At 34.8% G+C, this 14,939-nt stretch overlaps 1 protein-coding gene across 5 annotated transcripts; it reads left to right on the top strand.

The window, feature by feature from the left end:
* The first annotated feature begins 298 nt into the window (after window positions 1-298).
* On the top strand, window positions 299-11,981 carry LOC121330050 (troponin T, fast skeletal muscle isoforms-like). 5 transcript variants are annotated; one of them, XM_041276294.1, is made up of 15 exons: window positions 299-385; window positions 2,687-2,728; window positions 3,187-3,200; window positions 4,238-4,252; window positions 4,977-5,018; window positions 6,695-6,718; window positions 7,885-7,903; window positions 8,226-8,271; window positions 8,620-8,736; window positions 9,215-9,292; window positions 9,633-9,746; window positions 10,145-10,257; window positions 10,760-10,850; window positions 11,041-11,081; window positions 11,615-11,981. In XM_041276294.1, exons 2-15 carry the CDS (start codon window positions 2,709-2,711, stop codon window positions 11,649-11,651), a joined length of 771 nt encoding a protein of 256 aa, XP_041132228.1. In that variant the 5' UTR covers window positions 299-385; window positions 2,687-2,708; the 3' UTR covers window positions 11,652-11,981. The 5 variants fall into 5 exon arrangements, with proteins under 5 accessions (XP_041132228.1, XP_041132229.1, XP_041132230.1 ...); XM_041276295.1 differs by lacking the exon at window positions 6,695-6,718; XM_041276296.1 differs by lacking the exon at window positions 4,977-5,018 and having other exon boundaries at window positions 300-385.
* Window positions 11,982-14,939: the final 2,958 nt, after the last annotated feature.

Here is a 14,939-nt window from a genome sequence, read left to right as displayed (position 1 = left end):
GAATTCTAAAACCCCCTATAAATATATATTTTTATCTAATCTTTGACTCTCTTATTGTATGTCTGTATGGCAGACCCCTTACACCAAGCCCGCTGTATTTTTGCTTGCCTAGTTTGTTTGCAAATATAGCAACATGAGTCTCCGGTGCTTCTCTCCAAACTTGTGCCTCCCTCCTAAGCATGATCTAGTCATGTCCTTATTCAGCTCCGCTGCTTAGACATCATCTCCTCTCCCAGCTAGCCCACATTGTAGGGGCTATAACCAATCATATTGGTCAGAAGATCATATTTCACTATAACAGGAGGACTTAATCACCTTGGGAAGTTTACAGATCCCACAGCCAGTCTCGGCCAGCAGGGAGCTCACTTCGTTCAGCTTGTCTCAGGTAAGATAGAGCCTCAGCAGTCCAAAGAGTCTACAGGACTAGCATTGTGTCCCAGGGAATAGCTTTCAAGGATTGCCAAAGAGACTGGAATATGCAGTGACCACGTAGGCTACAGTACAAAGGCTAACCTGAGATAGGGTCCCATGGGATCAGCCAGACTGCATGTGCCTCAGAATTAAGAGGGCCAAAGAAAAGAAATAACTATAGAAATATATTTGAAAATGTTGATTACAATATAGAACTGATAGCATCTAATATTTAAAAATGTAATAATGCAATAATTGTTTTGCAGTAAAATATCAATGCAGGCCACTGTTTTTTTTATTTGTTTGTTTTGGGTTTTTTTTTGTTTGATTATTTTTTTTTTTTTAGTATGTTATGTTTTAAATAGCAATGGGACTGCTTAATTTATTAATTCCAATGATACAATTGGGTGACTTTGTTACTATAATGCTTTACCACAAAGTGTTGCTTACTGTCTAAGTTGCAATGAACATTGTATTTATAATATATTTCTAGTATATCTAATATCCTTAATGTTCTGCTTGCAGACAGTTCTAATAAGAGCCCTGAATCCCTGGGCCATTTGTCCCTATTAAAAAGTTTTGCCTGTTGTGCAAATTACCATGCGTTTTCCCATGCTTAAATTGTGCATCTTTAGCACAGTATACTGCAGTAAACGTTTGGTCTATCTGTAAATAGTGTATATTAGAATCAGTAGGCAATGTAAATCTGTAGAGTTTATGACTTTAGCTCATTTAGAAAAGTTTGTGAAATGTATATTTAAATATGCTGATGATCCAAAGGGTTTGCGATCTGCTTCCTTGAACTCATCGCTATTATTTTTAATATGTAGGCGATGTTTACTTTGACAATGCAGGCTTAATAGTGGAGAGCTGATAATACATCTGTTAATAACTATCATGTTTAAATGGGTTTCGTGTGGAATTAATGTTGATTAACTGCATCTTACAATTAAATCAAAAGACTCTCCCTTAAGCAGGTAATCGAAAAAATGAAGCACATTGTTTATATATATATATATATATATATATATATATATATATATATATATATATATATATATATATATATATATATATATATACACATACATATACATTGACAGATCTGTTAAGAGACAGATAAAGTTGGATTACAAATAAAACAGGCATAATTAAATCGGCTGGTTGCACTTACGTCCCTTCTCACTGTGAAACGCAATTTCCAGATATGGCGAGGGAAAGGAACTCATGAACGCTATTCTAACAGCAAGAGCCCGAGCTGAGAATATGTGCCTTGGGTTCATTCTGAAAGACATTCCCAGCTGCCCGTGTGCATTCCGATACCAATGACATTACTAGGCTCACCTATATTGCCATTCTAATTACTTTTTATGCACTTGTAAACCAAAGTTCCCCGTTTACTCAAAAAAAGTGCAAAACACTATTATTGCACTTGTATTCTTTAAAAAAAAAAAAAAAAAAAAAAAAAAAAAAAAAAAAAAAAAAAACCACCACTATTATTCCAACTATTCAATATTATGATATTTTTAAAAAGCTAATTGTCTGTCATGCGTATGGTACGTTAACTTCATATAGGGAGCGAAGACCTTGACATAGGGTTCATCAGGTTACGGCTGTTTGAAATAGACATTCCAAAAGCGCCGTTCTGACGTTCCCGAACTATTTTACATAATTCTGAGCTCTGCTGCTTCTCAGGTATCGTCTGGACAGAAGCTGGGAGTCTTATATTTCGTGCGACCTTCTGAGTCTAATTATAAAAGTGATCCAGTAGATAGAATGGCAAAATTGTAATTTGCAATGCAAGCTCTATTCTGTAGTTTATGGAATGACAGTGTATCATAATCAAAAATCATTCTAGAATTACATTAGTGAAAGTTTTAAATTCCAAAGGCTAGTACTATACTAGTCTACTACTAAAACATTATTGTGAATCTATTGGAAGTGAGGTGATCTGTTGTAGTGCTTGAAGCTGTGCCTAACAGGTGCATTAAAATGTATTCTTGGAAGAAAAAAAAAATCTAATCCCTCTGCTTAAACTATATCATCAGGAAAAAAAAAGTTCCATGCTCCCAGAATAGATGTTCCACTTGTTCAATTTTAATTGTTGTATAAAGCGTTCTTGGCGTTACATGTAACTCGCAGCCTATCAATTCAAGGGAAGAGACTCGATTTTTCAAGAGCTTGTCAACACCGCGGGATTTATGTTTAGATAGATCTGTGTACTGTCCAGTGCTCTGCGGCTGATTGTGCGTTTCTCCTCTCGATTGTCCCGTAGGTGCGTAAGGTCCACTGTCAACATGTCTGACACAGAGGAAGTGTGAGTATTACAATAAATTCATTTAAAACAATTCCCTAAAACCATCACATGCATGCAGAATACCAGACATGACCACTACGAATGATCCTATAAGATCCCGAAACTGTCTTGTAAATACTTTAAATGGTATAGAACTGTGGTCTGACCCGTACAGTAAGTATACCAATACATCCAGTAATCAAATTACATATAAACGATTTAAAATATGTTATTGCTTGTGTCATAACTTAAATATAGTTCAACTGTAGTGTGCTCTAAAATCCAACACAACACATTGTGTTTAAGGCAATGGAACGTTTGGACATTGATTTGCAAAAATGATTCTTTTTCTTGATATTTTACAAGTATGTTTCGAATGTTACAGAGCATAAAGTAAACATAATTGCATTCCAAGTAAAGCATGCATTTATTTATATCTTGCCTGTCATGACCTTACATCTTTTTTTTTTTTTTTTAAGTGAGCATACCGAGGGTAAGTACCAGCAGTTCAAAGTATATATTATTTTAAAATGTAATTAATGATATTTTTTGCATACAGAGCTTCTTATAAGTAGAGTTAATTCAATGTTGCTTTGAAGTAGATTGTTCTTTTACATATTGTATTACTTCTTGTACTGTGATTTGCAATGCCCAGTTGCATGAAGGTCTTGCAGCACCATTTAGTGGTTAACTTGTGTATGACTTATTTTACTGTTAAATGTTTAATTACAGTTGTATTATAAATTCAACATATTCAATAATGTGTTAATAATGTGATTTATTTGTTTATCTGAATAGAAAAGTTTAGGGTGATGGACAATAATATACTCAGGTTTGAATTTAGCCCTGAGTGGGATTTATATTCTGTACTGTATAAATTATTTCTCCTTTTTGAAATAACATACACTGTATTACTATTAGCCTATTGGACCTTTCTGTTTTAGAGAAGCAAACCATAACTGGTAGAAAAGCAATGCTGTCAGCGTCTCATTATATAGTTGCAGGTGCTGATTATATTTCATTTTAAAAAATGAACAAATTACACAATTTCTTTCAAATGATTAAAGTTGTCAAGTGAAAATATTTAATACATGTAACTAAAGAAATAGGAAAACAGTCGAATTGTATTAATACAACAAATGCAAGCTTTTTTTTCCATTTCACAAATGCCACATCTGTGAAATAATTTTATTTTTTCTTTTACCAATGCAAATAAAAATTCCTGCAGCTATGTATAAGACAGCTCTCCATTCGGCTGGTAAACTCAATGCTTGCTGCAAGCTAGCAATCAATTTCAGAATTGACACTAAAACCATGAGGCAATGCCTTTTTAAACAGAGCCTGATGGCTTTAATGTTATGGCCTTGCTATCTTTAGACAATTACAATGATAAATTCCAGTCGACCCGATTCGTGCAATGCTTATGTGCTGCCGTGCTTCTGTCACATTCCTGTTGTACTGTGCCGTGTAAAAGACAGAACCCACTCGTTTTTAATTTTCTTATTTTACTGCTTTTTTCGGGAAATGAAGAATACGAAGAAGAAGGTAAAAAAACACTCATGATTTTCCCTCTTTCTCTCCTCTCATTCTGATACTAATTATTGACACGTTTACTGTTCACCTTTAAAAGGACCTCTTGCATCTTGACGTATTACTCTTTTTGACTGCATGCCCCCAAGCCATTTTCCCATCCCAACACCATCCATGGTTCATAGGTTTTTGTAAGTAAAATGAAGTAACAGTTTGCAAGGTAACAATGAGCATTTTTGCAATATGTACAGTATATCAACCATATAGAAAAGCCAAACTTAAGCACTAGTATCACTTTTTCATTCCTTGTCTCTGTTGATCTCTCAGTTTTTATACAGAGATAAAAACCCGCAAACTGAAGAAGCATGACAAAACGTTGGGGCTTTTGTTTTTTTTTGTTTTTTTCTAATTTCAAGATAACTTATCCTTGCATAGAGTCACTTTCTCAAATCTCAAATCCATGCATGCTAATATAGTTTTACCTCTAATAAATCACAAAACATCCAGTTCACCAGTGTTTGCCTTTATTCACACTAATTTAGTAGTTTCAAGTATCACTGATCAGTTTAATCATCCTGATGACTGGAAAAAAAAAAGATAATTTCCCATTCCTTTTTGTGACTTTCGGTTTGCAGAATTTTTTCGTATTCATTTTTTTTTCGTTTGCGTACCCTCTTGCATTAAAACCTTCCACTTTCTGTCTCTTGCTGTCCCTTGCTGTGTGCTGCATGCCATATAGCGGTCGAAGAAGTGCCTGTTGAGGGGGCACATGCAGAGGAAGGTATGTCACCCGAGTATTCATTCATCCCTTTGCCTAAACTTAATGTCAAACCAAATAAGAGATTTTAGCTCAAGCTTTGTAATGTGCATTTATTGTAAAAGCCAATACTCGATTTAATTTAGCTGTCAGGACCTCCTCTTCATAATAGAAATGTAGGGTAATGCAAAAAAAGAGCTCTGCTTTAATATCTTTGTATTTCATTGTAAACAGCATTTACTTCCTTAAACCAGACGATAGCTGCTTGATATGCTTTAGAACCAGTCTGTACCGTGTTTTTCACAACCCACAATGGTAATAATGAAAATGTAGCATGGAACACTAACTGTCAGGGATTCAAATGCAATCTCTCTTCCTTTGGAAGTCACACCAGCTTCACATGAAGTAAAATGTTTTAGAGTTCAAATGTATGATTCATATGATTTGCACACTTCAAATGCTCACTTACTATACAGTTTTACCAATACAGTAATCACCAATGTGTTAATCATCCCTCATTAGTTCCTTAATCACAGTTCCACAAACATTTTTAACTGCAACTTAAAAAATGGGGAACACCCCCAAACCTGGAGGATTAATCAAAGTTGACGTTTTTGTTACATTTATGACTGGTTTTATTTTAAAGGAAGGTGATTTATTACATTTGTATTATCTACCGACATGTGACATTTCACTTTGGGAGTTATTGCTTTTGTGGATTGTGCACTATTTGAAACCAATATGTTTTTTCACTAAGCCTGCTTTTTATATAGAAACCCCCCCAGTGCCAGTCTTTCTCTCGCCAGCTGAGAGCACCAACAGTGTAACTTTCAAACAGTTTTAAAATCAAAACAGAAAGCAACCACTGGGTGTTTCTATATTTTTGGGTGTTCTGCAGTTACAATGTTCTTGCTCTCGCTCAGTGATTTTTACTTAAGAAATTAACCTGTTGAATAGTATTTTAAATAAATAATGCATTCTCCCATATCCAAAAAGTATACCAAAAATGATGCATTACAACACAAGAGATAATCCAATTGTACTAGTACTTTTTCATGGTATTGATTCAGTGTGTAACCTGAGCATATTATTTTTGAACAGATTCCCCATCCCCAGTTTAAAAGATAAATCCAGGTTTCTACTGAATCTGCCTTGCTTGTTAATTTGCCTCATGCCCATGAACTGTGCAGCTCATGTGCAGGTACATACAGCACAACTGCTTTCCTTCAGGAAATATTTGATATTTTGCATTTGCTTTCACTGTTTGCTGCATGCACAATCCAGAAGTCTATGAAGAGGATGGTACCAGTATGTAGAAATGTTTCTGTATGTTTTTATTATGAACAATGATCTGATATTAGTTAATGTCATACTCATAAACACATTACATTACATAGCTTAGTGTGCATAGCACTGGTGCCAAATAACACAGCATTGGTAGCCACCTTTTAGCAATATATATCTAACACTAAATTGGAAAACACAATAATAATTATTATTATTGTAATATGAAGACAAATAATAATCACAATTTCTTAAGAACAATTAAGCAGTTTATCATCAGTGTGAACAGCAGGACATTCAAATTGAATATTCAAAGGGTGAAAGAATATTACTGTAAATGCTTTCATGGCTTATGTTTGATCACATTGCTCACCTTTGCTTTGCTTTTCTTTTGCTTTGCATGTCATGCTCCAAAGCCACTGAAGAAGAAGAATATGATGGTAGTTTGTATTCCCTGCAAGATAAAATTGTCCTTCTTTTTTTATTTTCATGGGGGATTGGGGAGGGTGGTGTCAGTGGGTCAAGCCAAAATTTTTCTGAAGAGTTGATTTCTTAATCTCAGGACAGCTTCATGATGCCGTATTGCTTCAGTATTCTATGCTCTAGCTAGGCTACGATGCAGATATAAATGGCAAGATGTATATTATGTCTGTGACATCAGCCCCATGTTTCTGAGTGGGATATTCAATAAATGAATAGCTCCTTCTCCTGTACAGTGTCCTTACATCATCTTTGTTTTAGAAACTACACCACATAGTAAGAAAACATATCTTACATTGAAATTTTGGCACGTCTCAATGTCTGTCTAATTGTTTAAAGAAACAACATCCTATTTTAATATCCATCATTCTTACAAGGCATGTAAGACTAATGCTGGGAACTGCTGCATTGGTTTAAACAATGGAGATCTTAAAAGTGCCACTATTTTGATCATTAAAATATGGCCCTTTGTCTACCAATCTTATAAAAATCAACAGCATTTCCAGTGCAGTTCAATTTTGATGATTTAAACGATGGCTGTATTTGGACCGGCATTGTTTAAATTAATAATATTGCCCATTGAACTGCTGTGTATTGTATAGGCTGATGTTTACCATTATCAGTATTAGTGTATCATGATGTACAGTTTAAGCTACATTACAAAGGATCATGTTTCTTTAAAGGTTATATTATACAAAAATAAAATATATAACATTTTCTTTAAAATAGTTCTTAAACACATGTAAAACACGACTAACACATTTATTAATATACACTGTGATATTTTAAACCTTGTTTTTGCACACGTGTGATTTTTATAAATGTATATTCCAGCTTATTTAATATAACATGTTGTTTTTCAGTGTTTCAGAGTACTTTTACACTAAACACAGTAAAATAAATAACATCTTCTTTTTGACAGTAGAAGATACAGATACAAAGGTATCTACTAAACACTTCTGTTTGTGTTTACTTGTTATTTACTCTCAAACTAAAACGTGAATATCTAATGAACTGAGGTTTTTGAAGTCTCTGTACATTTTTGTTGGCAGTCTGACAGATGATAGGCTTATATTAACTGTGTTAAATGTCATTGTCCCTTTTTTTATTTGTTTGTATTTAATAGAGGAGAAGCCAAAGCCCAAGTAAGTAAAAACAATAAACATGAAGCTACTACTAAAATTGTAAATATATGTATTTCTAACGATATTACTGTTATTGCAATAATTATTATAATAGTTCACTTATGCAAAAGTTGGTCTATGATAACATTTTTTAAAACTTTTAAGCATTATTTTATATTCCAATTAACTTTCTAAAATCTAAAACTTTAGAAAACTGTGTACTGCATGCCAGTGTTTAAGTTCTATTTCTAGTTCTATCTGTAAGCTTCTCATAGCAACATACAAAAGGACAATACACATTGAGGATAGCCACCTCCTTAAACTTTTTTATGATCCTAAACAGATTGGCTGCCCCTAAGATCCCAGATGGTGAAAAAGTTGACTTTGATGTAAGTTTGGTACAATTATTTGACTGATGTTTTCAATGAAGTGATAATCTGGACTTTGAAGATGGTTATGTAAAATAATACTATTAAAGCATTATAGAGCAAGTTCTAAAATTAATTGATTTTAAATGTATGAAAAACAGATTGAGTGCAATTTAGTTTGGTTGTTTTATTATTTGTTGGGCTTTTGATAAACTTTTAATCAAAAACTTTTTCATCACATTTACTGCGGGTTGATATTTTTACTGTGGGGTTAAAAAATGTGCTAGAAATGAAAAAGGTCATCAATATATTATCAATGTAATATGTATATAAAGAGGCTTTCCACACCTCTTCTTCTGCCCTGTACAGGACATTCATAAGAAACGTCAGAACAAGGACCTGAATGAGCTGCAGGCCCTGATTGATGCTCACTTTGAGCATAGGAAGAAAGAGGAAGAGGAGCTCATCGCTCTCAAGGATAGAATTGTAGGTGTCATGTAACTGTGGCCACATCACCTTCCAATGCTATTGCTAGTCACCATGTTCATATTGTACGCTGAACAAGATTGCACGGTGTTCTTGTGTATCATATCAGTTTATAAATGTTTTTTTTTTTTTTTGTTTGATCCATATTAGGCCACTGTTACAGTAGTATGTTCTCCCAATTTGAGGGCATCTAGCATATAGTAGGTTAATGTCTGCATCACTTGAGATGTAATGACAGTCCTTGAGCTTGGTATAAAGGAAAACATGAATAACCAATTGCCTGTTTAACACAGCTCACTGCTGACTGTCAAGGTCAGGATTTATTGTTTTTTTTTTCCTATAACATGTCCCTTTACGTGTCGGAATCAATCACTTGAGTTTGATTTAGTGCATGTTGACTTTGAAGCATGCATGCTTTGCCTTTGTTATGTTTACACAGCTTTTCAGCTCTTAACTGATGTGGGTTTCCTCGCCACAGGAAAAGCGTAGAGCAGAGCGATCTGAGCAACAGAGAATCCGATCTGAGAAGGATAAGGAGCGCCAGGCGAGACAGGCTGTGAGTGGGATCTCCTTTTCAAGCAACAATATCACACCTCACTAAGTTTCACTTGGATTATAAGATGTTGTAGAATAGTCATCCCTTGGCTGGTTTAAATATGGAACCAAGCTAACACGCGCCACACTTCCATAGTAACTGGAGAAAAGATACCTTTTCTCCAGGCAAATCAAAAAGTAATAGATTTCTTTGATTCTAGTGTTCAAAAGCTCACCCCACTGTTCAATCCGGGCCCTCATTCAGAAATTACATAGTGGCACTGCAATTGTTTGCAGATTTCTTCAACACCGATCTCTTTCCATGTCTTTGTGTAACAAACTACCTGTAATGTGCCCTGCAGGAGGAGAAGGCAAGGAGAGAGGAGGACAACATAAAGAGGATGGCTGAGGATGACTTGAAGAAGAAGAAGGCTCTGAGCAATATGGGCTCTCAGTACAGCAGCTACCTGGCCAAGGTAAACTATGGAAAGGCTGTAATGTCATGTTGAAATGCACACAAAATCAATTGTCAGGCTATTTGATAGTGTGCAACGTTTTCTGTTATATATGTGATGGATTATTAAATACTACTGATTGCAATTGATGAGTTGGATAACTATATTTACTACTTAAAGAACAACTTGGTTTGGTCTCTGTTTGTTTGTTGCTATTTTTACTTGTAGTAGTAAAGTGTATATTTAAAGTGTACCATACGCTACATATTGCTTTTAATACTAGTCATTCTTTTTACATTTCTAAAGCAAATAATCATTTTAAAGCGTTCCTCAACCTGTTTTGCTCCCTCATGCAATAGACAGTCTTTTGGGTTCTGTGTTTTGGTTTGTGAACCACTTTTTTATTCTGGTAAATTCAGGCTGACCAGAAGAGAGGTGGCAAGAAGCAGACTGAGAGGGAGAAGAAGAAGAAGATCCTGGCAGACAGGCGCAAGCCTCTTAACATTGACCATCTCAACGAAGATAAGCTGAGGTATATATAATATAAATATATATATATATATATATATATATATATATATATATATATATATATATATATATATTCTAATAATATATATAAATTGTATATTATACATGTATAAACTGTATAGTATAATACATACATTACAAAGAAATGTACATAGCTGGAAAAATGAAAAATGGCTTGGCCAAAAATCCTTTAATCATTGCAGTATTTTAATTAGTGCAACAGTAAATATATTACTGCAGTGTGTGATATAGGGTTTAGTAGGCGCTATGTGCAGTCAGAAAAGACTTATGACATGAACCATTCCTGATTGCAGATAGAAAGCTGGTTGTATCCCCAGAGGCAGGGCACCGTGTTTTGCACGAGATGGACCTTCACTAAATATAATTTCCCCTTGTATTTGATAGTTTCTCAATATCTAGTCTTATTTTTTTAAGACATGAGAATACAGTTTCTAGAGAGATGGGTTCACATAATGACATATTGTTTTAAATGTTCACCCCAGGGAGAAGGCTAAGGAACTGTGGGACTGGATGCACAGTTTGGAGTCCGAGAAGTTCGACTATGGAGAGCAGCTGAAGAAGCAGAAGTATGAGGTGGGTATTTTGTGCGGAAAGAACTGTGACCAGATGCTGATTTCAATTGTTGGTTTCACTTTTGTTTTATTAAAATTTGTAAAAAAACAAAAAAAAAAGTTATTTTTTGCAGATAATGCCTTCTGGTCCAGCCCAAACTGGACACAGTCTTCTTCATAATTAAAACATGTTCATGTTGTTTTGTTTTCAGGTCATCTCACTCAGAAACCGAATTGATGAGCTGCAGAAGCAGTAAGTAGAGTCTTAGATAGTAGCATGGGGCTGATGCATGTCTGGGGAGGCTTAAACATAATCCTCTAAAGAACGTTTTAGGTTTAGAGGTTATTTCTGGTAATGCTTAGAAATGTGAGGTAACACAGTATAAGCACTGTAATTATCAATATGCCCACTCAAAAACATAGAGCATACATCCATACATACACACTTTGATTGCAAGAACATCTGTATTATATTTCTTGTCTATTTTTTTTTTTTTTTTGGTGTAATTTACAGACATTTTAGATTTACATTTTCATTTACATCTTGGGGGTTGTGCATGTCAAATGCATGCACAAAACATGTTCTTACCTTATCCAACTGGAGCATATTTAGAAAACATCAGCACACTGATAAATGCATAAGGCTGCAACACAGTCGTCTGAATGCTAGTGCTCCATGGATATGGTCCCATATGTTATTGGAAAACGTTGCTAGCAGTGGGGCAGTTACATTATTAAAAGCAAAAATAAAATCTCACATGGTTCTCATTTGCTTTCGTATTACAGCAGCAAGAAGGGCGCAGCCGCCCGCCGCAGAAAGTAAGCGGTCTGACTCCGAGCCTTCAGCCCAAGTATGCACCCAACCCACTCCTCAAGCTTGGACTGTGGCATTACAGGACCCCTGCTGGCCAAAGCTATCCAGACAACAGCTAGATCCACGACATGGAAACGAGTCACACGACTGTCTTATTCACTGTTTCCTGTTGTATCAAGTGCAACAAAGCCACATTTATTGCCTAGTGTAGTTCCCATGTTCTCTGCCATCCTGCATTGTTGAGTAGTTCTCATTTTTTGTAAATAAAGCGTGACTATTCTACTTCTGTCCGTAGACCTACGATTGTTCGCACCGCAATAAAAACCCTTCTCAATGCTCTTTTATTTTGTCTAAAGAACAAGGTTTTAAAAATGTTTTTTGTGAACCAGCAATGTTATCACTTAGTCTAATTTCTTGTGTTCAGGATCTCTCTCTTGGTTCCTGTTATTTATTGTTGGTTAACTTTAATGTGTATTTTTAATTACAACATAATTACACATGTATTTTTTCTTGGTACCAAATCAATTGCTGAGTTGTAGGTCATATTTACTTCTTTGGACTGACTGCAATCACACATGTGTAACACAGCGCAAGAACTAATTGGGTACCAGGGCACCTATCTGCAATACAAGAATGTTCCACAAGGTGTCCCTGTCTCCAAGTTTAAATCACAGAACAAACGTAATAATCTCACCCTTGAGTGTTTATAGTCATGCATGATCATACACAGAATTAATGGTTTTAATTAATCATTGGTTATCCCTAGGATATTGCATAATAAGAATCTTATGGGCCTCCAAACGCATACCGAAATAAATACCTCAAGTCAAAATCAGACCACCAATTGCCTGTGCAAGCCGGCCTGGGACAAAACGATAGGTGAGACAGACTCCATTGAACTAAAGCAACGTACATCTTTCATCGTTAGTAGTTCAATCAGTTTGAATTAATGTTTGAATTTTATTAAACAGTCCACAGTAGACATTAATTAATAGGTTGCAACCTGCGGCGGAAATACGCATTTTGAATTAACTTGAGGATTTCTGGCAACACAGGAGATTAAAACAAACCAGACTGTGGCTGGACTGCCAGATGAAATCAGTAAAGAAAGTCCGCTGTTTTTGACGTTCATTGCTAACTTGATGGTCGAGAGACACAGTTTTGGTAACAGGTGAGTGTTCTCCCTAAACATTTCGGTCTTTCAAAAGCATCCTGCATTATTCAAGTCTGATATATAGCCGGCCTGCCTGCATGACGTGTTCTTATATTTGTTTCTGAAAGTGACAGGAAGGATGTGTTTGCTAATAAGGCGTTAGTATTTCAGGTGATCTAATTGTGTTGCTCAAAATACGCGCATGTGATGTAAGATTATCCTTTTCTCAAAAGGCATTGGTAGGTAGTAGGTTACATAGACTACAGCGAGTTTTTACGTTTACATACAGTATTCAATGTTTTTTTGTAAAGTCCTGTGAGACAGACGGCAGATACGTTTTAATACTTACACGTAATAGTTGTGTGCTTTTTTTTTTATTCTTTGATCAAAAAAAAAAGAAAAAAAAAAATGCAATTAACGTTTCAAACGAGTGCTGGTTTTTTTCCCCCCGTAGACCAAAAAAATCTAAAATACTTATTACACAAAAGGCTTCTTTATTTACCTCACCTAAATACACATCGTTTATACGTTTCAAAGCACAATGGTCAAAACCAAAATGGCTTTACGTGATCTTGACGTAAAGTCGTTGTTGTACTTGAATCATATTATTATTATTATTATTATTATTATATTATTATTATTATTATTATTATTATTATTATTATTATTATTATAAACAGCTATAACCTAACATTTGGAACCCATTGTCTTTCAAGATATAATATAAAATGAGCTTCAAATTATTTTGTATTTGGTAGCACTGGAGGGTCTGTGCTTTCATACCCTTTCTTAGGCTTCCCCATTACAATAATATGTAGGAGTTATGAACCATTATATGACATAGCGTGCTGTATAATGTAGTAGAAATTGTTGGGGTTCCCCCAAATAGGAATTGCATTGACACAACAAATTAACCCTAAAACCACCAAACAAAATAAGTTGAATTAGTGTATCATTTAATGTTAACCATTGAATGACAGAGTGCCAAATATTAGGCTAGCTGTATACGATAATAATAATAATAATAATAATAATAATAATAATAATAATAATAATAATAATAATAATAATAATAATAACTCGATTCAACACTATACGTCATGATAATGCACTAAAGCTATTTTGATCCAAACCACTGTGCTTGAAAGGTTAATAACGGTCTGTATTTAGGTAAGGTAAATAAAGGAGAGTGTTGTGTAATTACTATTTTTGTATTATAGCCAGTGGGATGAAGATATTTCACAACACCGGAATCAGGGTCCGGCTTGGATCGCTTTGTGTTCAATAAGATTTTCCGGTTCCATAGCGGGTTTATTCTCGTTTTAAAACAATCTGTAACGTTGCAGGATGTTTTTTCCCCAGACAAAACGATCTTTAATCAAGCTGTGACAAAGTTTTATGAATGTGGTTGTGCCGGAAGGTTTTATTTGTTGTTATACCACGAGATGGCACTGCTGTTCAGAATAGTATGCTGATCAAACTAAACAGTCAATGCTGCTTCGAGACGCAGAGGTATTTGTCTCCTAGCAACGTGGAAGCCATCTGTCAGTATTGGCCAAACAAATCTGATGCCGCATTCATAAAACCTACTCGAAAAGGCCAAAAAGTTTTACCTATAAGGGACCCGTTCTTTGTACTCGTGTATCACTCGTTTTAAACACCTCAAAATGATGGTATCTCTTTTCCATTGTATTATACTAGGTACAATTTTTCAATTTAAAGTTTTGCACTAGGTGCCATTATGATAACTTGATTATTTTGTGCACTAACATGCACTGCCAAGCACAGTTAATAAACATTCCTTTTATTTTGGCAGCGCTTCACAAATTTCCCATAGTAAAAACATAGCAAAATATAAAAATGTAAAGGCAAACTATGGTGAATTCATAGTGTAACAATGGGAAAACCATGCAAATGTATTCTAGCAAACTTTTCCATACTACTACTACTACTACTACTAATATAATAATAATAATAATAATAATAATAATAATAATAATAATAATAATAATAATAATAACCCGTGTACTGTCGCAATAAACAGACCTGTAATCCTCATGCTGGAACATGAAACGAGTTTATTGACTGTACAAACGCGTAACAGTGATGTTCCCTGCATTCTAGGACATCTAAAAATAGACAGA

This window comes from Polyodon spathula, chromosome 17 (genome assembly GCF_017654505.1).
Source record: "Polyodon spathula isolate WHYD16114869_AA chromosome 17, ASM1765450v1, whole genome shotgun sequence".
NCBI lineage: Eukaryota > Metazoa > Chordata > Actinopteri > Acipenseriformes > Polyodontidae > Polyodon > Polyodon spathula.
The sequence above is the reverse complement of the archived record's forward strand: the minus strand, read 5'-3'. Positions and strand labels throughout refer to the sequence as shown.

Excerpts from the sequence above, each read along its gene's own strand:
- LOC121330050 (XM_041276294.1), top strand. The coding sequence starts at position 2,709 with ATGTCTGACACAGAGGAAGT. Across the intron at positions 9,747-10,144 it reads ACAGCAGCTACCTGGCCAAG|GCTGACCAGAAGAGAGGTGG; the intron begins GTAAACTATGGA and ends TGGTAAATTCAG. Across the intron at positions 10,851-11,040 it reads TGAAGAAGCAGAAGTATGAG|GTCATCTCACTCAGAAACCG; the intron begins GTGGGTATTTTG and ends TTTTGTTTTCAG.